Source organism: Oncorhynchus clarkii, chromosome 16 (assembly GCF_045791955.1).
Source record: "Oncorhynchus clarkii lewisi isolate Uvic-CL-2024 chromosome 16, UVic_Ocla_1.0, whole genome shotgun sequence".
NCBI lineage: Eukaryota > Metazoa > Chordata > Actinopteri > Salmoniformes > Salmonidae > Oncorhynchus > Oncorhynchus clarkii.
This window is the reverse complement of record NC_092162.1, coordinates 41,669,327-41,697,290: the sequence shown is the minus strand read 5'-3', so window position 1 is coordinate 41,697,290 and position 27,964 is coordinate 41,669,327. Positions and strand designations below refer to the sequence as shown.

Genomic DNA, 27,964 nt, shown 5'->3' with positions numbered 1-27,964 from the left:
TGACCCAAAAATGTAAAAGTACTGTAAAAGAAAAGGCCAGGTACTGTGTGCTCCAACAATATTAAAATCTATACTTTATAAATGTAACTTAAATTGAGACACACAAAAAAATAGTCTCTTGATTTTAAATAAAAAACAAAACAGACATTTCAAATTTGAATGGGCATTGTCTTTATGAACAACTCAGTAGCATTTATTTTTGATAGTTTAATGCAAAGGAGAGTAATTAAAACAGAACGACATAATAAAAAAGCCATTCTCTAGTGTGCTTATGAACATCTTCTATAACAGAATACAGCAACCAATACTTTTTACAACAATTTACAATATACAGAACATTCAACCATATCAATCATTGTTGCCCATGTGAGGAAGTTAGGATAGCAAGCATTTTATCTAGGTAGCCTATGAAAATAAAAAAATAAAAGCATACTATATGACAAAGCCATAGAACGTTTTGCCAACATGAAAGAGAGGAGGATGGCACTGGCGTTCAACTAATCTACAATTAGGGTGAGTGAACTTTCTTTTTTTCCCACTTGCGCACACACACACACACAGACAGAATTATATTTAGCAACATTGATTGGACTAAAATGTTTTTGGTATTTTTAAGCTTGTTTTCAGTGTATTAAAGTAAGCATATATAGCCTTGATTGATGATGTTTAAATGTTTTAAGTTGAAATGGTGCTGGAATAGCGGGGACAGTGTTCGTGTTGTCTTTGTAGTGACTTGAGGTAATTCTGTGGTTCTAATTCAGTAGCTCTTTAGTAACTGTCGAAAACATAAAACTTTATTGACCATGCTGTAGGTAATACAACTGTTTGTTACATGCAATATGCTTTGTGGACTTCAACGGGTCAGATGTTGCTCTTCGGTCTTGTGATGAAACAAAACGTATGTGTAGTTGAATTTATTCCACCACTGTGTGACTGTTGTCTTCTTGTTGTCACAGTCTTATTGTATAACACGGTGGTGTATGAACTAATGGGTATAGAGCAAATAACGCAACTATCACAACATAGGTTGTAGTATGACCTTTTTTCCTGGCTTGGCTTCCCCAGTGATTTTACCCACACACCGCTACTGTATTAATTAATGCACAACCTGGCTGTTGTTAATCATGTTAAGCAATAGGTGAAGCCAGGTGGTCATGTGATCTATAGCTATTCATAAAATACACTTTGTGTATCAGAAACAGAAACATGGTCAGGTTTACCCTCCTCCTGCACCACCAATTGTCCATTTTCAGACATGTCTTTAGCTTCAACCTCCTCTGGTATTTGAGGACCTGGCAATGATCGGTATGGTGTTGATGATGGCTCTCCAAGTTGGATTATAGGTTGAAGTTGTTCCCTCCCCTCTTCAGGTCCTGCGTTTCCCTCTTCTGCTCTTCCGTCTGCTGTAGCCCTCTTAGTTCCCCTCTTAAGATTCAAGTCCATACAGGATTCCTATGGTGAATGACACAATGCATCTGTGAGTTAGCATCTAAATATAACAGAATAGCAGCATTACTGTCACGGCTGGTACTAAAGGTATATATAGAACGTACATTTGCTTTCTTGCAGGCCTCTCCGAGTTGACCTAGAACAAAATAAAAATATGATTACTCAAAGATTCCAACGTAAAGATATCACTCAAATAACATAATACAATTAGTGTTAAATACCTCTGAATTTGAACAGGACAACACCCAAAACCACTGCAGCTAGAAAGGCCATTACAATTGTGATTATTGTCCCATAGGAATTGGGTACTGGCACTGTAAAGTAAATCAAAACAACATTACAAACAATTCAACCAACTATTGTTAACAAACCAACCAACCATAGCCTACAGCCTATGTGTCCCTTAGACTAGTGTCGACAGAGGTACTACACAGGCTACTGTTAGCGTCCCTACTACAGGCTACTGTTACGTGCCCTACTACAGGCTACTGTTGGCCGCCCTACTACAGGCTACTGTTACTTGCCCTACTACAGGCTACTGTTACGTGCCCTACTACAGGCTACTGTTGGCCGCCCTACTACAGGCTACTGTAATACTGAGAAAACACTCCCACACAGCCCCACCACAACTTTCGGTTTAAGCTGTCTGATTTTGAAACCAGGATAAACAGGCCACTCCTACTATGTAGCCCAATTCAAGTGAATGAGTTACTGTGAGAAAGTGATGGTCAACTGACAATAAAGGAATATATTTTATAGTTCCCCAATTCAGTATGGTAGAATGGAAACGTTGTGATATGTGTAAATGTGTGTTGCATTCAATTAGTAGACCCTGTATAGTACTTACCACAGACCGTGTCTGAGGTGGCTGTCCCTTCGGCTTCAGTTTTGAATTCAGACGTACAACTGAAAACATCATTTGGGATCAAACAAACCAACATTATTATGTGTATGATGGCTGCGGTTTCAATTACAGTTCGATAACATACACATCACATTTGTTTTAATGGTACAAGGATCGAAATACTCACACTGTCCACAGCTTGCACTTGCTCTCGGCAGAGCTGTCACTGGAGAACATGTTTAAAGGACAGGCCTTACACACCGTGTCATGTATGGGGTTACCTGAGAAAATATACAGTATACGGTTCGAGTGACCACATTCTCAAAAATAACACAGTTTAGCCTAACTCTTGCAGTTTAATAGAATACAACAGAATAGAAACAGAATAGAAACAGAAACTTAAAAGCCATGTTTGAACACGTAGTAGGGCACACTAGCGTAGAACTCAATCGTTGCTGATAGCATGAGGAAAGCATGAGGAAAGAGTGTTTTCTACCTTTGGATTTGACCTCTTCTCCAGGTCTGCATTTAGTATGTGGAACACATGTCAGGCACTCTTCACTGGAACAGTGGTATCCAGGCTTACATTTGCATGGGCTGAGGCTTGTCGTGTTCCTATTGGTACTGTGCTCAAAGTTTTTATCTGTGGCAGGAAGGAGATACAAGTGTTGTGTTATTACAAACAGATAAGCCAGATAAACAGTAGGCCCTACGTGAATCTGAAATCTGCTATTCCTTAGTGCACTATTTTGACCAGGGCCTGCTGTAATGCAATAATAGGGAAAAGGGTGTCATTTCAGACAGGGGTGTCATGCACCCCAATAATCTGATGGGGCAGAAAGTATGCGAGGATGGCAGGGGGGTGGTCCGGAGGGGGGGGGGGGGGGGGGGATTTTCCAAACACCTGAAGCAGCTTTTTTCCCTGCAATCTAGAACCATAATCATTAATTCTATGAAATAAATAGGTCTCTTTTTCTGCATATCTAAGCATACCTCTTCAGCTGTCTGTATCTTCCTGACTGGAGGTTATTTTTTAAAATACATTAAATATGCTTCTCTGCAGCTCTGGGTAAACATATTTAAAGGTCTGTGAGTCTTATTCAGTACATGCTTGCTTTTCTAAAGTCTACCAACCTTGCCAGCAGGCATGCCAGCTGATATAGCTAAGCTATTCTAACTTGAATGATAGTCTGAAATGTCTTCTTGGTAGCTAGCTATGAGTTTGCGGGATTGGAAACCTATCTGGGCTAGCTAAAGGCAACTTCATCAAATTGCTAAGTGGATAGTAGCATTACAGAGAAACAATGTTTTTTTTTTTTTACAGTACAAATCTTGCACCTGTGCCCCCTATGGGCATGACACATCTGATTTCAGACACATACTTTGTCTTCAAACACATAAAGAGCATCAAAAGTCTTACTTGGGTCGCAGTATGGTTGCAGTTTACAGAGGTTCTTGTCTGTGAATGCATGCTGGTATTCACCCTCTTGGCATGGCATACAATGTGGATCTAAACAACCGCTATGGCTGGATAACATCTTGGTGCCTGTTAAGATAATATAGTTTTGCGGATTATGAATATTGAGTGTAGATCCTAACAAGGGTATATTGACTCAGTTTCACTCAAAAGGCTGATAAGAGTACAGATATGTCAAATAATGAATGTTCTCTTCCTTACCTGGCCCACACATACTGCAACACACCCCATTCTTCATGTACTGTGTTTCTGGATCACATGAGTAAACCACGGTCAAAACCTGTCAACAAAAAGGTAGAAAAAAAATGGTTCCTACAATGATCTATTTTCTCACCTCAACTGTCACAAGATCAACCACTATAATAGGGGCGGAAAGTACCTAAATTCACGCTCTAGTCTAATAGGCTTGTGGCAAGGCAGCCACATTTGTGAGATACTCCTACCCGGGGTAGAACAAAACACAATCATATTTTTCACATCTCTAAATGTCTCCCATTTATGAAATGGACTGGTTGTGAAAAAATATTTTACTGCAAAAGTGTTTCAATTGATAGATATTGTGACACACCCTAAAGTCAAAATGTGCAGAATAATGCCTGGCTGGAGGGGGGTGGGGAAGGGGTTACATGTAACCCAATATTGTAAGCTCTGAAATTGCTCAAATGTGGACACACACACACACACATCTCTTAACGCATCTTGGAAATATAGACCTGTAAACACAGAGATACAATAGGTGGAAATATCAACTAAAAAGCAGCATTCCACAAGAGAGGATGGCTTTCACTTCAGCAGTGATAAATTCATTAACTTCTTTGTGGAAAAGCTCACGAAAGCAAATTACGGACTCCTCTTTAAATCTGCGTATTCCTCCAAAGCAAAGGTGTTCTGAGGATCAAGGGAGACTCTCAAATGGTTTACTACTAGATCTGTTGACACATTGATGAAAATAATCATGGCCTCAACCTTCAAGCTGCATACTGGACCCTATTCCAACTAAACTACTGAAAGAGCTGCTTCCTGTGCTTGGCCCTCCAATGTTTAACATAATAAACGTCTCTCTATCCACCGGATGTGTACCAAACTCACAAAAAAATGGCAGTAATAAAGCCTCTCTTGAAAAAGCCAAACCTTGACCTAGAAAAGATATATTTTTCAACTGTCGGCCTATATCAAATCTCCCATTCCTTTCAAACATTTTAGAAAAAGCTGTTGGGCAGCAACTCACTGCCTTCCTGAAGACAAACAATGTATAGTGCCTTGCGAAAGTATTCGGCCCCCTTGAACTTTGCGACCTTTTGCCACATTTCAGGCTTCAAACATAAAGATATAAAACTGTATTTTTTTGTGAAGAATCAACAACAAGTGGGACACAATCATGAAGTGGAACGACATTTATTGGATATTTCAAACTTTTTTAACAAATCAAAAACTGAAAAATTGGGCGTGCAAAATTATTCAGCCCCCTTAAGTTAATACTTTGTAGCGCCACCTTTTGCTGTGATTACAGCTGTAAGTCGCTTGGGGTATGTCTCTATCAGTTTTGCACATCGAGAGACTGACATTTTTTCCCATTCCTCCTTGCAAAACCGCTCGAGCTCAGTGAGGTTGGATGGAGAGCATTTGTGAACAGCAGTTTTCAGTTCTTTCCACAGATTCTCGATTGGATTCAGGTCTGGACTTTGACTTGGCCATTCTAACACCTGGATATGTTTATTTTTGAACCATTCCATTGTAGATTTTGCTTTATGTTTTGGATCATTGTCTTGTTGGAAGACAAATCTCCGTCCCAGTCTCAGGTCTTTTGCAGACTCCATCAGGTTTTCTTCCAGAATGGTCCTGTATTTGGCTCCATCCATCTTCCCATCAATTTTAACCATCTTCCCTGTCCCTGCTGAAGAAAAGCAGGCCCAAACCATGATGCTGCCACCACCATTTTTGACAGTGGGGATGGTGTGTTCAGCTGTGTTGCTTTTAAGCCAAACATAACGTTTTGCATTGTTGCCAAAAAGTTCAATTTTGGTTTCATCTGACCAGAGCACCTTCTTCCACATGTTTGGTGTGTCTCCCAGGTGGCTTGTGGCAAACTTTAAACAACACTTTTTATGGATATCTTTAAGAAATGGCTTTCTTCTTGCCACTCTTCCATAAAGGCCAGATTTGTGCAATATACGACTGATTGTTGTCCTATGGACAGAGTTTCCCACCTCAGCTGTAGATCTCTGCAGTTCATCCAGAGTGATCATGGGCCTCTTGGCTGCATCTCTGATCAGTCTTCTCGTTGTATGAGCTGAAAGTTTAGAGGGAGTTTACAGGTCTTGCACAGTGCTCCTTGGGATGTTTAAAGCTTGGGAAATATTTTTGTATCCAAATCCGGCTTTAAACTTCTTCACAACAGTATCTCGGACCTGCCTGGTGTGTTCCTTGTTCTTCATGATGCTCTCTGCGCTTTTAACGGTCCTCTGAGACTATCACAGTGCAGGTGCATTTATACGGAGACTTGATTACACACAGGTGGATTGTATTTATCATCATTAGTCATTTAGGTCAACATTGGATCATTCAGAGATCCTCACTGAACTTCTGGATAGAGTTTGCTGCACTGAAAGTAAAGGGGCTGAATAATTTTGCACGCCCAATTTTTCAGTTTTTGATTTGTTAAAAAAGTTTGAAATATCCAATAAATGTCGTTCCACTTCATGATTGTGTCCCACTTGTTGTTGATTCTTCACAAAAAATACTGTTTTATATCTTTATGTTTGAAGCCTAAAATGTGGCAAAAGGTCGCAAAGCTCCGTTTTAGGATCACTATTGTTTTCACTGTATATTTTACCTGAAGGTCCTCTGCGTAACTCTGGACCCTGATCGCTCTTTTGACGAACATATCAAGACTGTTTCAAGGACAGCTTTTTTCCATCTTCGTAACATTGCAAAAATCAGAAACTTTGTCCAAAAAATGATGCAAAGAAATTCATCCATGCTTTTTTTCCGGCTACCCGGATAAAGCAGTAAATAAACTTCAGTTAGTCAAGATCCTAGCAGCCGTGTTTAGCACTATCATACTATTCCAGTGCTAGCCTCTCTACACTGGCTTCCTGTTAAGGCAAGGGCTGATTTCAAGGTTTTACTGCTAACCTTCAAAGCATTACATGGGCTTGCTCCTCCCGATTTGGTCCTGCCGTACATACCTACACGTACGCTACGGTCACAAGACGCAGGCCTCCTTACTGTCCCTAGAATTTTTAAGCAAACAGCCGGAGACAGGGCTTTCTCCTATAGAGCTCCATTTTTATGGAATGTCTGCCTATCCATGTGAGAGACGCAGACTCGGTCTCAACCTTTAAGTCTTTATTGAAGACTCATCTCTTCAGTAGGTCCTATGATTGAGTGTAGACTGGCCCAGGAGTGTGAAGGTGAACGGAAAGGCACTGGAGCAACGAACCGCTCTTGCTGTCTCTGCCTGGCCGGTTTCCCTCTCTCCACTGGGATTCTCTGCCTCTAACCCTATTACAGCAGCAGAGTCAATGGCTTACTGGTGCTCTTCCATGCCATCCCTGGGAGGGGTGCGTCACTTGAGTGGGTTGAGTCACTGACGTGATCCTCCTGTCGGGGTTGGCGCCCCAACTTGGGTTGTGCAGTGGGGGAGATCTTTGTGGGCTATACTTGTCTCAGGATGGTAAGTTGGTGGTTGAAGATATCCCTCTAGTGGTGTGGGGGCTGTGCTTTGGCAAAGTGGGTGGGGTTATATCCTGCCTGCTTGGCCCTGTCCAGGGGTATCGTCAGACGGGGCCACAGTGTCTCCCGACCCTTCCGGTCTCAGCCTCCAGTATTTAAGCTGCAGTAGTTTATGTGTCGGGGGGCTAGGGTCAGTCTGTTACATCTGGAGTATTTCTCCTGTCATATCCAGTGTCCTGTGTGAATGCTCTAATTCTCTCTCTCTCTCTCAGAGGACCTGAGCCCTTGGACCATGCCTCAGGACTACCTGGCCAGATGACTCCTTGCTGTCCCCAGTCCACCTGGTCATGCTGCTGCTCCAGTTTCAACTGTTCTGCTTACGGCTATGGAACCCTGACCTGTTCACCGGACGTGCTACCTGTCCCAGACCTGCTGTTTTCAACTCTCTATAGTCAGCAGGTGTGGTAGAGATACTCTGAATGATTGGCTATGAAAAGCCAACTGACATTTACTCTTGAGGTGCTGACCTGTTGCACCTTCTACAACCACTGAGTATTATTATTACTTGACCCTGCTGGTCATCTATGAACATTTGAACATGGCCATGTTCTGTTGGCCATCATAGCCTGGTTCCTCTCTAGGTTTCTACCTAGGTTCTGGCCTTTCTAGGGAGTTTTTCCTAGCCACTGTGCTTCTACACCTACATTGCTTGCTGTACAGCACTTTGTGACATCAGCTGGTATAAGAAGGGCTTTATAAATACATTTTATTGATTGATTGACCTATGAATATAATATAAATATTATGACGAATGTCATTTTTGGAACTGATTTATAGACAACTTTCCGAGTAAAATTTACTCTCATTCACGCTGTATGGTCCTGCCTGACAAAAACACATATAGTTACTCTTGCAATAGTCAGGGGGCCACCACAGATTATCTTTGGGGCCATCCTGGATTTTGCCGCAAATCCAATATGGCGTCCAAAATCAAATATGACTGCCATTAGATGGAGCTCAAATCCCCTGTAAATTAGAGAACAATCGAACAGGATTTTTTAGGGAGGCCAATGGACGATATTTTAGGCCGATGTTCAATATCATTAAATCCTTTTTATGAAAAAAATATCCAAGGGACAGCCGGGTATGCATTAATGCATACTTTTGTTTAAATCAAACAATACATTTGACTTTGTTTTTAACCAATCTCACTCATAACAACATCATAATGGTAATACTTTTATTTGAATGGTAAATCTTTTTTTTAAAACTGGGTAGATTAAGGTGGCATAGGCCTGCTCACAATACACTAATGCATATTCAATAGGAGTGTGCGTGCATGCATTCAGTTATTGAGCTTGTTTTGGCTGATCAGTGGAGTCTGTGGTGCTAGACTTCAGACAGATGTCGCTCTCCGGTTTTATGATGAAACAAAGGTACGGTTAAATTTATTCTGCCACTGTGTATTCTTTGTCTCGGCCGTAGGCCTATACATTGCATTCGGAAAGTATTCAGACCCCTTGACTTTTTCCACATTTTGTTACATTACAGTCTTATTCTTTATGTTAGTGGCCAGACGGAAGCCACTCCTCAGTAAAAAGGCACACGACAGCCCGCTTGGAGTTTGTCAAAAGGCATCTAAAGGACCCATGAGAAACAAGATTCTCTGCTCTGATGAAACCAAGATTGAACTTAGCCTGAATGCCAAGTGTCACATCTGGAGGAAATCTGGCATCATCCCTACAGTGAAGCATGGTGGTGGCAACAACATGCTGTGGGGATGTTTTTCAGTGGTAGAGACTGGGAAAATAGTCAGGATCGAGGGAAAGATGAACGGAGTTAAGTACAGAGAGATCCTTGATGAAAACCTGCTCCAGAGCGCTAAGGACCTCAGACTGGGGCAAAGATTCACCTTCCAACAGGACATTGACCCTAAGAACACAGCCAAGACAATGCAGGAGTGGGTTCAGGACAAGTCTCTCAATGTCCTGGAGTGGCCTAGCCAAAGCAGCGATGCTTCCCATCCAACCTGACAGAATCTGCAGAGAGGAATGAGAGAAACTCCCCAAATACTGGTGTGCCAAGCTTGTAGCGTCATACCAAAGAAGACTTGAGGCTGTAATCGCTGCCAAAGGTGCTTCAACAAAGTACTGAGTAAAGGGTCTGAATATTATGTACATGTATTATTTCAGTTTAATAAAAAATAAAAAAAGATTTACAAAAAATGTCTCATCCAATTTAAAATAAGGCTGTAATGTAGCAAATTGTGGAAAAAGTCAAGGGGTCTGAATACTTTCCGAAAGCACTGTCTATCACATTGTGAAGTCATATGAACTAACAGGTTATAGAGCAAACAATGCAATTATCACAACACATAGGTTGTAATAAATTGCATTTTTTCCCCCCTGACTTGGCTTCCCCTGTGATTTTACCCACCCACCGCTTCTGCTTTTGATATAACTCAAACTATGAGTGGCACTGCCCCACCTCTGTTGTGTTTGAATAGCTGAATACAACTAGTCCTTCAATCTGTGTTCATGTTCTTCACAACACAAGCACATAGTAGCATAACCAAGTTACAGGAAAGCAACCTGTAGTACAGCAGCTTCCATTTCTACGACAGTTGGGTGCAGGCACTCAGCAGATGCAGCTTGCATGCCAACGAGACCCATTGACTATAGTTATCTCAGTCTGATTGATGCTGAGGATACTGCTGTAGTGTAATGGTTGGTTGTCTGGTTGTGAAGGAGACGTCATGTCTTTCAGAGATACTTTTGTAACCCTTTCCAGCTTCATGCATGTCAACAATTCGTAATCTTAGGTCTTCTGAGATCGCTTTTTCGAGGTATGTTTCACATCAGGCAATGCTTCTTGTGAAGCAAACGCACATTTTGTGAGTGTTTTTTATAGGGCAGAGCAGCTCTAACCAACTCCAATCTAATCTCATTGATTGGACTCCAGGTTAGCTGACTCCTGTCTCCAATTAGCTTTTGGAGAAGTCATGGGTTCACATACTTTTTCCAACCAACACTGTGAATGTTTAAATTATGTATTAAACATAGACAAGAAAAATACAATGATTTGTGTGTAATTAGTTTAAGCACACTGTGTTTGTCTATTGTTGTGACTTAGATGAAGATCGGATCAAATGTTATGACCAATGTATGCAGAAATCCAGGTAATTCCAAAGGGTTCACATTTTTCTTGCCACTGTATAAGGCAACTCCAGGGCAGACAGCCAGGATGGTGGACATGATTTTTTGTTTTAGATAAATGCGCCAGCTCAACCCAAATATCATAAGAGTGCACCGGAACATCCCAATGGGCATCACAAATGCAGTGAGCCAGCGGAAGGTCATGTTGGATTCAGGCAACAGTATTGGACTAGCAATTATTCAAGCTTACTTCCAAATAATAAGGAGGTGACTTAAGAGCCCAATCCTGGAGCCACAAGTTATACCACAGTTGGTATACCGCAAGAGGTAGAGCTATGGAGAAGATGTCCAGGGTTCTCTTTCCTTTCGTTGGAGCCTCCGAGTTGCCTCATTGATCCTCAGAGGCGTTTGTGACTTGGAATGCTTGGTGTTGTCATGTCAAGCAGTCTGCTGCCTTCTCTATATTAAATTGACATTAGACCGGTGGAAATCTGTCTTTTGGCCTGATGAGTCCAAATTTGAGATTTTTGGTTCCAACCGCTGTGTCTTTGTGAGACAAAGCAGGTGAACGGATAATCTCCGCATGTGTGGTTCCCACCGTGAAGCATGGATGAGGAGGTGTGATGGTGATTTGCTGGTGACACTGTCTCTGATTTATGTAGAATTCAAGACACACTTAACCAGCATGGCTACCACAGCATTCTGCAGCAATACGCAATCCCATCTGGTTTGCGCTTAGTGGGACTATCATTTGGACCCCTACAAATCAGCCGAGCTAGACAATCTGGACCCTCTCTTTCTAAAATGATCTGCCGAAATTGTTGCAACCCCTATTACTAGCCTGTTCAACCTCTCTTTCGTATCATCTGATATCCCCAAAGATTGGAAAGCTGCCGTGGTCATCCCGCTCTTCAAAGGGGGAGACACTCTAGACCCAGACTGCTACAGACCTATATCTATCCTACCTGGCCTTTCTAAGGACTTCAAAAGCCAATTAACAAACAGATCACTGACCATTTTGAATCCCACCGTACCTTCTCCGCTATGCAATCTGGTTTCCGAGCTGGTCATGGGTGCACCTCAGCCATGCTCAAGGTCCTAAACGATATAATAACCGCCATCGATAAGAGACAATACTGTGCAGCTGTATTCATCGACCTAGCCAAAGCTTTTGACTATGTCAATCACCACATTCTTATCAGCAGACTCAACAGCCTTTGTTTCTCAAATGACTGCCTCGCCTGGTTCACCAACTACTTCTCAGACAGAGTTCAGTGTGTCAAATCGGAGGGCCCGTTGTCCGGACCTCTGGCAGTCTATGGGGGTGCCACAGGGTTCAATTCTCGGGCCGACTCTCTTCTCTGTATACATCAATGATGTCGCTCTTGCTGCAGGTGATTCTCTGATCCACCTCTATGCAGACGACACCATTCTGTTTACATCTGGCCCTTCTTTGGACACGGTGTTAACTAACCTCCAGACGAGCTTCAATGCCATACAACTCTCCTTCTGTGGCCTCCAACTGCTCTTAAATACAAGTAAAAGTAAATGCATGCTCTTCAACCAATCGCTGCCCACACCTGCCCGCCCATCCAGCATCACTACTCTGGACGGTTCTGACTTAGAATATGTGGACAACTACCTAGGTGTCTGGTTAGACAGTAAACTCTCCTTCCAGACTCATTAAGCATCTCCAATCCAAAATTAAATCTAGAATCAGCTTCCTATTTCGCAACAAAGCAGCCTTCACTCATGCTGCCAAACAAACCCTCGTAAAACTGACTATCCTACAGATCCTTGACTTGGGCGATGTCATTTACAAAATAGCCTCCAACACTCTACTCAGAAAATTGGATGCAGTCTATCACAGTGCCATCCATTTTGTCACCAAAGCCCCATATACTACCCATCACTGCAACCTGTATGATCTCGTTGGCTGGCCCTCGCTTCATATTCGTTGCCAAACCCACTGGCTCCAGGTCATCTATAAGTCTTTGCTTGGTAAAGCCCCGCCTTATCTGAGCTCACTGGTCACTATAGCGGCACCTACCCGTAGCACCCATTTGTATTTATTGCCTTACCTCCCTTATTCTACCTCATTTGCACACACTGTATATATACTTTTCTATTCTATTATTGACTGTTTGTTTATTCCATGTGTAACTCTGTGTTGTTGTTGTTTGTGTCGCACTGCTTTGCTTTATCTTGGCCAGGTCGCAGTTGTAAATGAGAACTTGTTCTCAACTAGCCTACCTGGTTAAATAAAGGTGAAATAAAAAATTAAAAAGTGTTTTTCAACAGGACAATGATCCAACACACCTGCAGGCTGTGTAAGGGCTATTTGACCAAGAAGGAGAGTGATGGAGTGCTGCATCAGATGACCTGGCCTCCACAATCACCCGACCTCAACCAAATTGAGATGGTTTGGGATGAGTTGGACCGCAGAGTGAAGGAAAAGCAGCCAACAAGTGATCAGCATATGTGGGAACTCCTTCAAGACTGTTGGAAAAGCATTCCAGGTGAAGCTGGTTGAGAGAATTCCAAGAGTGTGCAAAGCTGTCAAGGCAAAGGGTGACTACTTTGAAGAATCTATTTGGATTTGTTTAACACTTTTTTGGTTACTACATGTTTCCATATGTGTTATTTCATAGTTTTGATGTCTTCACGGTTATTCTACAATGTAGAAAATAGGACACAAAGAAAAACCGTAGGTCCAAACTTTTGACAGGTACTGTATATACAGGTGATTAAACCACCAGTTAATGATATTGTGGCAGCCATATTGAATTTTGGACACCATCATTGATTTGGAGCAGAGGAGGCTGGTGGAAGGAGCTATAGGAGGATTGAAATGTCTGGAATGGAATAAATGGAACGGTTTCTATATGTTTGATACCGTTCCATGTATTCCATTCAAGCCATTACAATGAGCCCGTCCCCCTATAGCTTGTCCCACCAGCCACCTCTGATTTGGGGTCAAATCAAATGTAATTGCAAGAGGCTGAACATATAAAATCTACATAGGAACTTTTTACTGAAAAGAAATAACCATTTTCACTGTCTCAGTCCATATGTTTTCCTTAGAGCCGATTAGATTACAATAGCCACAACATCAAACATCAAAAAACATGTGTAACATGTATTTTTGTCAGCTACTAAAAAGTAAAGCTTACATTCATCATACATTTGCATAGTTGCTGCAGCACACTTGACACGGAACCCAAACCGGCTGCGCGCGTGCGCCATCATACATACATTTATTTTGCCCCCCCACACCAAACGCGATCACGACACGCAGGTTAAAATATCCAAACAAACTCTCAATTACATTAATTTGGGGACAAGTCGAAAAGCATTAAACATGTATGGCAATTTAGCTAGTTAGCTTGCACTTGCTAGCTAACGTTAATTTGTCCTATTTAGCTAGCTTGCTGTTGCTAGCTAATTTGTCCTGGGATATAAACATTGAGTTGTTATTTTACCTGAAATGCACAAGGACCTCTACTCCGGCAATTAATCCACACATTAAACAGCCAACCTGAATCGTTTCTAGTCATCTCTCCTCCTTCCAGGCTTTTTCATCTTTGAACTTATATGGTGATCACATCTAAACTTTCATTGTATTACCATGACAACAAAGATCGTCTTTCAATCACCCACGTGGGTATAACCAATGAGGTGGGTACCTGCTTCTATAAACCAATGAAGAGATGGGAGAGGCAGGACTTTCAGCTCGATCTGCGTCAGAAATAGGAATTACTTCTATTTTAGCCCTTGGCGTCACAGACGCTCGTTGGCGCGTGCAAGCAGTGTGGGTGCAATAATTGAATAACATGGATTTATTTTGCGACGCTCGCGCACGCGCGACTTGTCCGGTCTGGTCAGCATGTCAGCACCCATAATTTGCGCAGCTATGGTTACATTAACCTATGTGGCCCAAACCCCTTCAGCCAGGCATTATTCTGCACGTTTTGAGTTTAGGGGTTTGTCATAATATCTATCAATTTAAGCACTTTTGCTGTCAAATCCATTTCACAAATGGGAGGCATTAGAGACGTGAAAAACTCAGGTTGTGGTATCTCAAAAACCTAAGCCCTTTTGAGGATTGGCCACTATTGCCTATAAAACCACATTTCATAAGTCAGTTGCGTTAATGCTTCACATTAGAGATAGTAAAATAAACAAAATATTGCAACATTGTAGCTTTAACTGACATTTTTTTGTAGAGGCAGTTGCTTCAAAACGAAATCGAAAGTGAAAGTGTTGAATGAGCTTTGACGCATTTGGCAAACTTGTTTAAAAACGCTTCAATTGTAAAATTAATTCAAAAGAAACCCAACACAACATCAATATAGGCTATTTGTAGTATATTATGTATTGTATATGGTTCCCTGAATGCAAACGACGTATGCCATTGTAGCACACAATAATAAAAAGTTACCTAAGCTACTCACCGACAGAATACATAAAAGCAGAACGATCATTTCGATCCTTGTCGTAATAAAACAACCAAGTATTTTTGCAACTCCTCTCATCCGCTTCTATGCAATCTCACTCCGCAAATAGGCTACTGTACAAGCCTTCACGCTAAATTCTTCTGCTGCTCAGTCTTTCGCTACATAAACGTGGGTAAGGCGTAGCGTTTGGCCAGAGCAACGAGTCTGGGTAGTCAAGCAACGGTACTGTAGACCTACGGGCAGTCTCTTGACAACGAGCTGAGCGGTGGGCTGGACTCGGAGAATAAATAAGTGACTTGAAACATGGGGGATTCCTTAAAAGACAAACACACGTGACCGTTTCCTGTAAAATGCCCGAGGTTTAACGTGGAATGCACGAACGAACATTCATGAGTCATGTAACGTTAGGCCTACCAATATTTTTGTGAAAAATGTGATCTTTGATTAGGCTATTTATCATAGCTGTACATCAAGTTTAGGTTGAAGAGGGCAGGCTCGATGGAAATAACGTAAGCCTATTTGGGAGTGTGGTTTGTGCTTGCCTTGAGACCAATAGTTTGGGAGTGTCATTTCCCACTTTATTTGCCTCCCACATTTTCTACACTGGTGTCAGCAGCGGGATGCGGGCACCCGTGAGCCCCCCCCCCCCCCCCCCCCCTAGTCCTATTCTTCAACTTTGATTTTTGGTTGTGATGGAGACATGAATCCAACATATCAATTATTAATTTGTAGACAAACGGGAATTAAAGCCAGAAGTTAGTAGCACAAAATATACATCTCCTTCAAATATTTGTTAACGTTGACAACCAAACACAATTCAAAATCACTTTTGTAAGACAGTAAATAGCCTATTAAAATGTGTTATTTTATTGACAAGTTGAATTCAGTGTTGGAAGTTGACAAGTTGAATTCAGTGTTGAATTCAATGTTGAATTCAGTCTCCAACTAAACCAAACTTAAAGTTAAAGAATAGGATTAAGCCAGTGGCTCAGATGAAATTATCCAAGCATTAGATATCCTTTAAATGTTGATATTTGGTTATGTTGTCGACCAAACACAATATTACTTTTGTAATACAGTAAATAGCCTTAACTTTAGGCTATCTTACAAACTAACATAATAGTATTTATTCAACCTTTTGAGTAAAATATTCAATGTCACATTTTGAGGTTACTGTCTCTATAAATGTCTACTTATGCAACCATAGAAAGTGTGCATGTTCAAGTTGGCATGCAAAGTTTGCAGGTCTGCGGTTTTGGAAACTCATATCACACAATTCCTATGATCTGCATAGAATCTCGAACATAATTGTTCACTTGCACTATGTGCTTTTAATGTAATCTCGAATGCAATCCACGTAATTTTGTTACGCTAGATAAAGCACAGTGATAACACATTCAATTGTTGTATAAATAAAAAAAATCTGCATTGTATTCACATTTTAACTTTGTTTTGCTTTTAAGTGGTTGAAAGCACAGTGATAACATATTTAAATGACAACTAAACCAAACATCTGACATATTTCCATTGATATTTGGTTGTGCTAGATGGTTGAAAGCATAGTGAAAACACATTGGGAATTCAACAAACTTTTGGCTGTCTTGTTGAGTGGGTGAATAAAGGTTGAAATCTCATTGATCAACGTCAACCAAATAATACATAAATGTCCACGTTGAAATGTCGTGGAGTTTTTTGTTGTCGTGAAATGTCATTTCAGTCTGATATGAGTTTCCATAACCACACATCACTTGCGCTATACATTATTTACCCAACATTTTTATGACAAAAACAAACAATACAATATACTGCGCTAGGCAGTAGCAGGCACTGCAAGATGCCTCTGGCTGCGTTTCAAACATATATTTTTTTTTAAAGGCACCCCCCCCCCCCCCCCCACTTACTTTCGCCTTAAATACCTTTGGGGGAATCCCCGCGGCCATCTTTGTCGTCGGTCCAAATGATTAACCAATCGAGGGGAGTAGGCAACGTAAGCCCCTCAGCCCTCGTTTTTGATCAGTTTGCGAGTGTATAATTATGTTCTCTCAGGGCAGGTGATCATCCTCGCAGTGGCAGACCACGTGTAAGAACACCTGCACAGGATCGGTACAGACAAACATCACACTTGCGAGAGAGGTGCAGGATGGCAACAACAACTGCCCGAGTTACACCAGGAACGCACAATCCATCCATCAGTGCTCTGACTGTCCCCAATAGGTTGAGAGAGGCTGGACTGAGGGCTTGTAGGCCTGTTGTAAAATAGGTCCTCAGCAGACATCACCGGAAACAACGTCGCCTATGGGCACAAACCCACCGTCGCTGGACCAGACAGGACTGGCAAAAAGTGCTCTTCACTGATGAGTCGCGCTTTTGTCTCACCAGGGGTGATGGTCGGATTCGCGTTTATGGTCGAAGGAATGAGCGTTACACCGAGTCCTGTACTCTGGAGTGGTAACGATTTGGAGGTGGTTCCATCATGGTCTGGGGAGGTGTGTCACAGCATCATCGGACTTGTGCGTTACAAGGAAGACAAATCAAATCAAATAACATTTTATTGGTCACATACACATGGTTAGCAGATGTTAATGCGAGTGTAGCGAAATGCTTGTGCTTTTAGTTCTGACCGAGCATTATTATCTAAAAAGCAATCTAACAACTACCTTATACACACAGGTGTAAAGGAATTAATAAGAATATGTACATATACATATATGGATGAGCGATGGCCGAACGGCATAGGCAAGATGCAGTAGATGGTATAGAGTACAGTATATACATATGAGATGAGTAATGTAGGGTATGTAAACATTATATAAAGTGGAATTGTTTAAAGTGACTAGTGATACATTTATTACTTCCAATTTTTCATTATTAAAGTGGCTGGAGATTTGAGTCAGTATGTTGGCAGCAGCCACTCAATGTTAGCTATGGCTGTTTAACAAGTGAACAGGCAGTGGCTCGGGTGGTTGTTGTCCTTGATGATCTTTTTGGCCTTTCTGTGACATCGGATGGTGAAGGTGTCCTGGAGGGCAGGTAGTTTTCCCCCGGTGATGCGTACCCTCTGAAGAGCTTTACGGATGTGGTCGGAGCAGTTACCGTACCAGGCAGGGACACAGCTTGACAGGATGCTCTCGATTGTGCATGTGTAAAAGTTGTGAGTGTTTTTGGTGACAAGGCAAATTTCTTCAGCCTCTTGAGGTTGAAGAGGCACTGTTAAGCCTTCTTCACCACGCTGTCTGTGTGGGTGGACCATTTCAGTAGTTCATGATGTCTACACCGAGGAACTTAAAACTTTCCACCTTCTCCACTACTGTCCCGTCCAATGTGGATAGGGGGGTGCTCCCTCTGCTGTTTCCTAAAGTCCACGATCATCTCCTTTGTTTTGTTGACGTTGAGTGTAAGGTTATTTTCCTGACACCACACTCCGAGGACCCTCACTTCCTCCCTGTAGGCCATCTTGTCGTTGTTGGTAATCAAGCCTATCACTGTAGTGTCTTGCAAACTTGATGATTGAGTTGGAGGAGTGCATGGCCACGCAGTCATGGGTGAACAGGAAGTACAGGAGAGGGCTCAGAATGCACCCTTGTGGCGCCCCAGTGTTGAAAATCAGCGGCGTGGAGATGTTGCTCACCACCCGGGGGTGGCCCGTCAGAAAGTCCAGGACCCAGTTGCACAGGGCGGGGTGTTGATCCAGGGTCTCAAACTTAATGACAAGTTTGGAGGGTACTATGGTGTTAAATGCTGAGTTGCAATCGATGAACAGTATTCTTACATAGGTATTCCTCTTGTCCAGATGGGTTAAGGCAGTGTGCAGTGTGATTGTGATTGCGTGGACCTGTTGGGGCAGTAAGCAAGTTGGAGTGGGTTTAGGGTGTCAGGTAGGGTGGAGGTGATATGATCCTTGAATAGTCTCTCAAAGCACTACATGATGAAGGAAGTGAGTGCTACGGGGCGATAGTCATTTAGCTCAGTTACTTTAGCTTTCTTGGGAACAGGAACAATGGTGGCCCTCTTGAAGCATGTAGGAACAGCAGACTGGGATGGGGATTGATTGAATATGTCCGTAAACACATCAGTCAGCTGATCTGAGCAAGCTCTGAGGACGCGGCTAGGGATGCCGTCTGGGCCGGCAGCCTTGTGAGGGTTAACACGTTTAAATGTTTTAATCACATTGGCTGCGGTGAAGGAGTGCCCGCAGGTTTTGGTAGCGGGCCGTGTCAGGGCCATTGTATTGTCCTCAAAGCGAGCAAAGAAGTTTTTTAGTTTGTCTGGGAGCAAGACATTGGTGTCCGCGACTGGGCTGGTATTATTTTTGTAATCCGTGATTGACTGTAGACCCTGCCACATACGCCTCGTGTCTGAGCCGTTGAATTGCAACTCTACTTTGTCTCTATACTGACTCTTAGCTTGTTTGATTGCCTGTCGGAGGGAATAGTTACACTGTTTGTATTCGGTCATGTTTCCGGTCACCTTGCCATGATTAAAAGCAGTGGTTCACACGGTTTCTGGTTGGGGAAGGTTTTAATACTCACCGTGGGTACAGCATCACCGATGCACCGATCCTGCGTGAGTCATGTTTCCGTGAAACAGACAATGTTACAATCTCTGATGTCTCTCTGGAAGGCAACCCTTGCTCCAATTTCATCTACCATGTTTTCAAGAGACTCGACATTGGCGAGTAGTATACTTGAGTTGAGTTTGAGTTTATTTTTTATTTTTACAGGGACAGTGCACATTAATCAACGTTTCAGTAAAAGTGCCGGTTTTAGCCAGCCGGCTAATTTTCAACCGCAGTCCCTGGGCAGGTTATTAAAAACAATTACAATATAGACAATAGCAGCATAGAACAAGCAAGACATAGCAACATAGGACAAGCAAGACATAGCATACAGACAGAGCAACATAGGACAAGCAAGACGTAGCATACAGACAGAGCAACATAAAACAAAAAGCAGCAAGACAAAATTCATAAAAGCAACAAAGTGTTTCCACACCTCACAAGCTACAGACAACAGACAACATGGAAAGCGGCAACACACAGCTAGGGACCATGTTCACAAATCTGATTGACCTTTAGCCATGTCTTCAAGCATTTTGTGAAAGTGTGATATGTGGTGCAGTTATGTGTGTCTGATGGCAGTGTATTCCAGACATGGGAAGCTCTCACAGAGCTCATGCTTTCTAAGGATGTGACAATGATGATGGCTATTGGGCTTCCTATCAAGCACTTTGAGAGCCTGTTTGTAGACAGACTGAATAGGTTTTAATGTTGTACAGCAAGCTTGGGCCCAACTAGTCAAGCAGTATGTTAAGTGGGGGAGTATCATAGATTTGAAGTACAGTTTTGCTACCTCTGTAGTCAAACAATTTCGTATAAATCGGAAATTAGCTAGGTTGAATTTGGTTATTTGAATTACCTTTTTCACATGCTTTTTAAAAGAGAGGTTGGAATCAAGTATGATGCCAAGGTACTTAAAATCGGATACCACCTGGAGCTTCTCCCCTGACACATAGACATCTGGCTCAGTAGCATCTGTTGCCCTCTTTGTGAAGAACATGCAAACAGTTTTTTTCACATTGAGATGCAAACACGAGTCACTGAGCCACTTTGTAACCTGGACCATTACAGTAGTGAGTTCTTGTGCAGCTTGTTGTTTGCTCTTTGCGTGCACATATATCACTGTATCATCTGCATACATTTGAACTTCAGACCCAGTACAGACTTGGGAGCGGTGAGCGATGTGCTCGTCTACGGAGCCTGACCAGAAGACCGCTCCGTCTGCCCCTTCTGCGGCTCTGTTGTTTTGGTTCGCCTACTAGGATCCAATCCATTGTCCCGGGTGGTGGTCCAAACAGAGGATCCGCTTTGGGAAAGTCGTATTCCTGGTCGTAATGTTGGTAAGTTGACGTTGCTCTTATATCCAATAGTTCTTCCCGGCTGTATATAATAAGACTTAAGATTTCCTGGGGTAACCTCCCTCATGTGGTACCCTTCCTACAGGCTCATCCTGACATGACCCTCCAGCATGTCTATGCCACCAGCCATACTGCTCGTTCTGTGCGTGATTTCCTGCAAGACAGGAATGTCAGTGTTCTGCCATGGCCAGCGAAGAGCTCGGATCTCAATCCCATTGAGCACGTCTGGGACCTGTTGCATCGAAGGGTGAGGGCTAGGGCCATTCCCCCCAGAAATGTACGGGAACTTGCAGGTGCCTTGGTGGAAGAGTGGGGTAACATCTCACAGCAAGAACTAGCAAATATGGTGCAGTCCATGAGGAGGAGATGCACTGCAGTACTTAATGCAGCTGGTGACCACACCAGATACTGACTGTTACTTTTGATTTTGACACCCCCCCTTGTTCAGGGAACATTATTCAATTTCCGTTAGTCATATGTCTGTAGAACTTGTTCAGTTTATATCTCAGTTGTTGAATCTTGTTATGTTCATACAAATACAGTGCCTTGCGAAAGTATTCGGCCCCCTTGAACTTTGCGACCTTTTGCCACATTTCAGGCTTCAAACATAAAGATATAAAACTGTATTTTTTTGTGAAGAATCAACAACAAGTGGGACACAATCATGAAGTGGAACGACATTTATTGGATATTTCAAACTTTTTTAACAAATCAAAAACTGAAAAGTTGGGCGTGCAAAATTATTCAGCCCCCTTAAGTTAATACTTTGTAGCGCCACCTTTTGCTGCGATTACAGCTGTAAATCGCTTGGGGTATGTCTCTATCAGTTTTGCACATCGAGAGACTGACATTTTTTCCCATTCCTCCTTGCAAAACAGCTCGAGCTCAGTGAGGTTGGATGGAGAGCATTTGTGAACAGCAGTTTTCAGTTCTTTCCACAGATTCTCGATTGGATTCAGGTCTGGACTTTGACTTGGCCATTCTAACACCTGGATATGTTTATTTTTGAACCATTCCATTGTGGATTTTGCTTTATGTTTTGGATCATTGTCTTGTTGGAAGACAAATCTCCGTCCCAGTCTCAGGTCTTTTGCAGACTCCATCAGGTTTTCTTCCAGAATGGTCCTGTATTTGGCTCCATCCATCTTCCCATCAATTTTAACCATCTTCCCTGTCCCTGCTGAAGAAAAGCAGGCCCAAACCATGATGCTGCCACCACCATGTTTGACAGTGGGGATGGTGTGTTCAGCTGTGTTGCTTTGACGCCAAACATAACGTTTTGCATTGTTGCCAAAAAGTTCAATTTTGGTTTCATCTGACCAGAGCACCTTCTTTCACATGTTTGGTGTGTCTCCCAGGTGGCTTGTGGCAAACTTTATACGGCACTTTTTATGGATATCTTTAAGAAATGGCTTTCTTCTTGCCACTCTTCCATAAAGGCCAGATTTGTGCAATATACGACTGATTGTTGTCCTATGGACAGAGTTTCCCACCTCAGCTGTAGATCTCTGCAGTTCATCCAGAGTGATCATGGGCCTCTTGGCTGCATCTCTGATCAGTCTTCTCCTTGTATGAGCTGAAAGTTTAGAGGGACGGCCAGGTCTTGATAGATTTGCAGTGGTCTGATACTCCTTCCATTTCAATATTATCGCTTGCACAGTGCTCCTTGGGATGTCTAAAGCTTGGGAAATATTTTTGTATCCAAATCCGTCTTTAAACTTCTCCACAACAGTATCTCGGACCTGCCTGGTGTGTTCCTTGTTCTTCATGATGCTCTCTGCGCTTTTAATGGACCTCTGAGACTATCACAGTGCAGGTGCATTTATACGGAGACTTGATTACACACAGGTGGATTGTGTTTATCATCATTAGTCATTTAGGTCAACATTGGATCATTCAGAGATCCTCACTGAACTTCTGGAGAGAGTTTGCTGCACTGAAAGTAAAGGGGCTGAATAATTTTGCACGCCCAATTTTTCAGTTTTTGATTTGTTAAAAAAGTTTGAAATATCCAATAAATGTCGTTCCACTTCATGATTGTGTCCCACTTGTTGTTGATTCTTCACAAAAAAATACTGTTTTATATCTTTATGTTTGAAGCCTGAAATGTGGCAAAAGGTCGCAAAGTTCAAGGGGGCCGAATACTTTTGCAAGGCACTGTATTTACACATTCCAGCCGGTGTCTATTCCACAAGTCACCAATGGCTAAATCTATGACGTTGAAATGCCTATTTACTATGTTCCGTCTCACTGAGCAATCCACTGTCTCCTCAACCCTGCCAGGAAATGTATAAACTGGGTCCAGTGGACGCAAACACCACATATGTAATTTAAATGTGTTGGGGGGTGCACAGTGTGCACTCAATGAAAATTATTATTTTACATGATCTTCACAGAAAATGAGAGAAGGCCAATGAGTCTCAGGTTGAAAGAATGACGTATGACTTTTCTTTTAGTAATCATCGAAAATGTGTCCAACAGACCCGAACCCCGCTCAAGGGTTAAAGAAAAAATCCACCCAAAACCACACATTCCTTTAATTTACAGTGTTAAATAACACTCATATGTGAGAACAATCTATATATTTTTTTACAAATGTTTCATTTTGGCGTTATAATTAGGTTGGTAGCAACATGGAACATTGTTACAGTTCAAGTCGACTACAAAATCCTCAACGCAATGCTCTCTATGGGCTGTCTGGCAAGCTAGTTAGCAGACAGTTAAACACAATAATACCAAAACAATATCAGCATGTAACGTAGCTAGTTAGCTGTAACATCGCCTAAACAAACTGCACCATCAATTTAGGAGTCTACAATCTCACAGTGTTAAACCTGCAGATTGATGTGCCTCACAGAGGCACAACGCTAGATATATATTTGAGGAGATGGGAAACAGTGTATATGCTATGTCAATGGGCCGCATGGTCCATTCTGCGCGATTCTGTAACAAGGAACTCTCTCCTTCAAGGAGTGAATTGGCATCTATTGGGTGCTAGCTCAAAAACACAACATTAGCACGAATTTCGTCAACAAGGAGTACAACATTACAAATCTTTTCCGAGATGTGAGATAATTAACTTGCTATCTGCAGTATCGTATAGCTTTGGAATCGTGACATTGCGTACTTTTGCGGAAAATAGTCACGTTCCTCAACATGTACACTGACTTAGAAAAGGGATTGCGTGATGATTTGCTTAGGAACCAAGTGACGTAGCATGCCAACTTGAACGTGATTGGTCGACGGCCTGCTGGGTGGGGCGTTATACATTCCTTCTTTCATAGCTATCTCCATTCTATAATATCTCTGGCAACTGCACCATGCAATGCACCCTGGATAAGTTGTAGACCACAATATCTACCTAGAGAGTTTTCATCTGTATTTTTCATAGCTGTCTACATACAACCACAGACCAATGCTGGCACTAAGACCGCACTCAATGAGCTGTATTCCGCCATACGCAAACAGGAAAAAACACTCATCCAGAGGCAGCCTCCTAGTGTTCAAGGAACTTTAATGCAGGGAAACTTAAATCTGTTTTACCAAATTTCTACCAGCATGTTAAATGTACAACCAGAGGGGAACAAACCTCTAGACCACCTTTACTCCACACACAGAGACGTGTACAAAGCTCTCCCTCGCCCTCCATTTGGCAAACATGACCATAATTCTATCCTCCTGATTCCTGCTTACAAGCAAAAATTAAAGCAGGAAGCACCAGTGACTCGGTCTATAAAAACGTGGTCAGATGAAGCAGATGCTAAGCTACAGGACTGTTTTTATAGCACAGACTGGAATATGTTCCGGGATTCTTCCGATGGCATTGAGTAGACCACATCAGTCATTGGCTTCATCAATAAGTGCATCGAGGGCGTCGTCTCCACAGTGACCGTACGTACGTACATACCCCAACCAGAAGCCATGGATTACAAGCAACATCCTCACTGAGCTAAAGGCTAGAGCTGCCGCTTTCAAGGAGCGGGACTCTAACCCGGAAGCTTATAAGAAATCCCGCTATGCCCTCCGACAAACCATCAAGCAGGCAAAGCGTCAATACAGAACTAAGATTGAATCGTACTACACCGGCTCCAATGCCCGTCGGATGTGGCAGGGCTTGCAAACCATTACAGACTACAAAGAGAAGCACAGCCAAGAGCTGCCCAGTGACACGATCCTACCAGACAAGCTAAACTACTGCTATGCTTGCTTGGCAAGTAACACTGAAACATGCATTAGAGCACCAGCTGTTCCGGATGACTGTGTGATCACGCTCTCAGCAGCCGATGTGAGTAAGACCTTTAAACAGGTCAACATTCACAAGGCCGTAAGGTTAGATGGATTACCAAGATGTGTACTGCGAGCATACGCTGACCAACTGGCAAGTGTCTTCACTGACATTTTCAAACTCTCCATGTCTGAGTCAGTAATACCAACATGTTTCAAGCAGACCACCATAGTTCCTGTGCCCACAAACACTAAGGTAACCTGCCTAAATGATTCCCAACATCTGTAGCCATGAAGTGCTTTGAAAGGCTGGTCATGGCTCACGTCAAAGCCATTATCCCAGAAACCCTAGACCCACTCCAATTTGCATACCGACCTAACAGATCCACAGATGATGCAATCTCTATTGCACTCTACACTTCCTTTCCCACCTAGACAAAAGGAACACCTACACTTGAAGTCGGAAGTTTACATACACCTCAGCAGAATACATTTAAACTCCGTTTTTCACAATTCCTGACATTTAATCCTAGTAAAAATTCCCTGTCTTTGGTCAGTTAGGATCACCACTTTATTTTAAGAATGTGAAATGTCAGAATAGTAGTAGAGAGAATTATTTATTTCAGCTTTTATTTATTTCATCACATTCCCAGTGGGTAAGAAGTTTACGTACACTCAATTAGTATTTGGTAGCATTGTCTTTAAATTGTTTTACTTGGGTCAAACGTTTCGGGTAGCCTTCCACAAGCTTCCCACAATAAGTTGGGTGAATTTTGGCCCATTCCTCCTGACAGTGCTGGTGTAACTGAGTCAGGTTTTGTAGGCCTCCTTGCTCACACACGCTTTTTCAGTTCTGCCCACACATTTCCTATAGGATTGAGGTCAGGGCTTTGTGATGGCCACTCCAATACCTTGACTTTGCTGTCCTTAAGCCATTTTGACACAACTTTGGAAGTATGCTTGGGGTCATTGTCCATTTGGAGGTGGAAAGGTGGCATCCTATGACGGAGCCAGGTAGAAAGTCACTGAGGTCTTCAGTTAGGCCATTCTACTACAAATGTTTGTCTTTGTAGATTGCATAGCTATGTGCTCGATTTTATACACCTGTCAGCAATAGGTGTGTCTGAAATAGCCAAATCCACTAATTTGAAGGGGTGTCCACATATTTTTGTATATAGGATGCCACTGAAAAGATTTTACATGGGTCCTCAGATCCTCAAAAGGTTCTACAACTGCACCATCGAGAGCATCCTGACTGGTTGCATCACTGCCTGGTATGGCCTGCTACGTCCCAGTACATCACTGGGGCCAAGCTTCCTGCCATCCAGGACCTCTATACCAGGCAGTGTCAGAGGAATGCCCTAAAAATTGTCAAAGACTCCAGCCACCCCAGTCATAGACTATTCTCTTTGCTACCACATGGCAAGCGTTACCGGAGCGCCAAGTCTAGGTCCAAGAGGCTTCTAAACAGCTTCTACCCCCAAGCCATAAGACTCCTGAAAATTGAATAAAATGGCTAGCCAAACTATTAAAAAAAAAATTGGCTCATGTCTCTTTATTTTCATGTAGCCTAGGACAGGGGTACTCAACTCTTACAATAAGATGTCTGGAGCCTGCTGGTTTTCTGTTCTACCTGATGATTAATTGCACACACCTGGTGTCCCAGGACTAAATCAGTCCCTGATTAGAGGGGAACAATGAAAAAAAGTAGTGGAACTGGCTTCAAGGTCAAGAGTTGAGTTTGTGGGGCCTTGGGGCTATGTTCAGAATAGCACGCGTTTGCAAAGCTGTCATCAGGGCAAAGGGTGGCTATTTGAAGAATCTCAAATACAAAATATATTTTTATTTGTTAAACAGCTTTTTTGGTTACTACATGTTTCCATATGTGTTATTTCATAGTTCTGATGTTTTCCCTTTTATTCTACAATGTAGAAAATAGTACAAATAAAGAAAAACTCTTGAATGAGTAGATGTTCTAATATTTTTGACTGGTAGTGTATGTAAATAAGGTATTTCAGTTTTTCTTTTTAATACATTTGCAAAACTCTAAATTTTTAGATTCCTGCTGAGGATTTGTTATTTATTTAACCAGTTTTAGAATAAAGCTGTAACGTAACAAAATGTGGAAAAAGTCAAGGGGTCTGAATATTTTCCGAAGGCACTGTACTTTCTTTGGATGATCTTAAACTGCAGTAATTTATGTCTGCGATTATATGAACATGATAAACGTAACCATTCGTCATCATCAATAATCTCCCAGGTCTTTCTCACATTTTTCTTTTACACTTTTGGTGTGATCGGGAGAAACATTGATACGGTTTGAAAATAAACTAGGGTTTGTTAGACTGCCTTAAAATAGTTTCAATCTTTGAAACTTCTGACTTGTCCAATGTTTGCTGCACAGAGAGAATAAAGTGCTGTATCTGCAAAAGTTCACTTTAGCGCCATCATATTGGTCTTCCCTGGTTGAGACCCCTGTCACCATCTGATCCTGCTCAGATGAGGCATGATAAATAATTAGGTTGGGTTTGTTTCAATCCTGTCCACATGCCCACAGCTGGCAGCACACAGTTAATAATCAATTCGGAGTGCAGCTTCACAAGACCAGATCGTAATGCCTGTGGTAAATTTGGGTTGACATTGGATTTCCCTATGAGTCTAGTTAGGGACCATTGGCAAATGTATATTGGCAAATGTACATCGGAAGATATGTAAAAATTCCAATAGTTCTACATTTCTATGACTTAAAAACCCCAAACTAACTATAAAT

The 27,964-nt window shown here is 42.2% G+C and overlaps 1 protein-coding gene across 1 annotated transcript; it reads right to left on the bottom strand.

The window, feature by feature from the left end:
- Positions 1–192: 192 nt before the first annotated feature.
- On the bottom strand, positions 193–15,350 carry LOC139368486 (tumor necrosis factor receptor superfamily member 5-like). Its single transcript, XM_071107433.1, has 9 exons — positions 15,055–15,350; positions 3,972–4,050; positions 3,714–3,839; positions 2,790–2,936; positions 2,481–2,574; positions 2,297–2,355; positions 1,671–1,763; positions 1,554–1,585; positions 193–1,452 (listed from the first exon to the last, which is right to left on the bottom strand). The coding sequence occupies exons 1-9, from the start codon at positions 15,133–15,135 to the stop codon at positions 1,168–1,170; spliced, it is 996 nt and encodes a 331-aa protein (XP_070963534.1). The 5' UTR covers positions 15,136–15,350; the 3' UTR covers positions 193–1,167.
- Between the last annotated feature and the right edge of the window lie 12,614 nt (positions 15,351–27,964).

What these genes read in the sequence shown, in the direction of transcription:
- LOC139368486 (XM_071107433.1), bottom strand. Translation starts at nt 15,135, where the DNA reads ATGAGAGGAGTTGCAAAAATACTTGGTTGTTTTATTACGACAAGGATC. An exon ending in TTGCAGTATGTGTGGGCCAG is followed by an intron (nt 3,840 to 3,971) that starts GTAAGGAAGAGA and finishes TTATCTTAACAG; the next exon opens with GCACCAAGATGTTATCCAGC. An exon ending in CACCTCAGACACGGTCTGTG is followed by an intron (nt 1,764 to 2,296) that starts GTAAGTACTATA and finishes TTTACTTTACAG; the next exon opens with TGCCAGTACCCAATTCCTAT.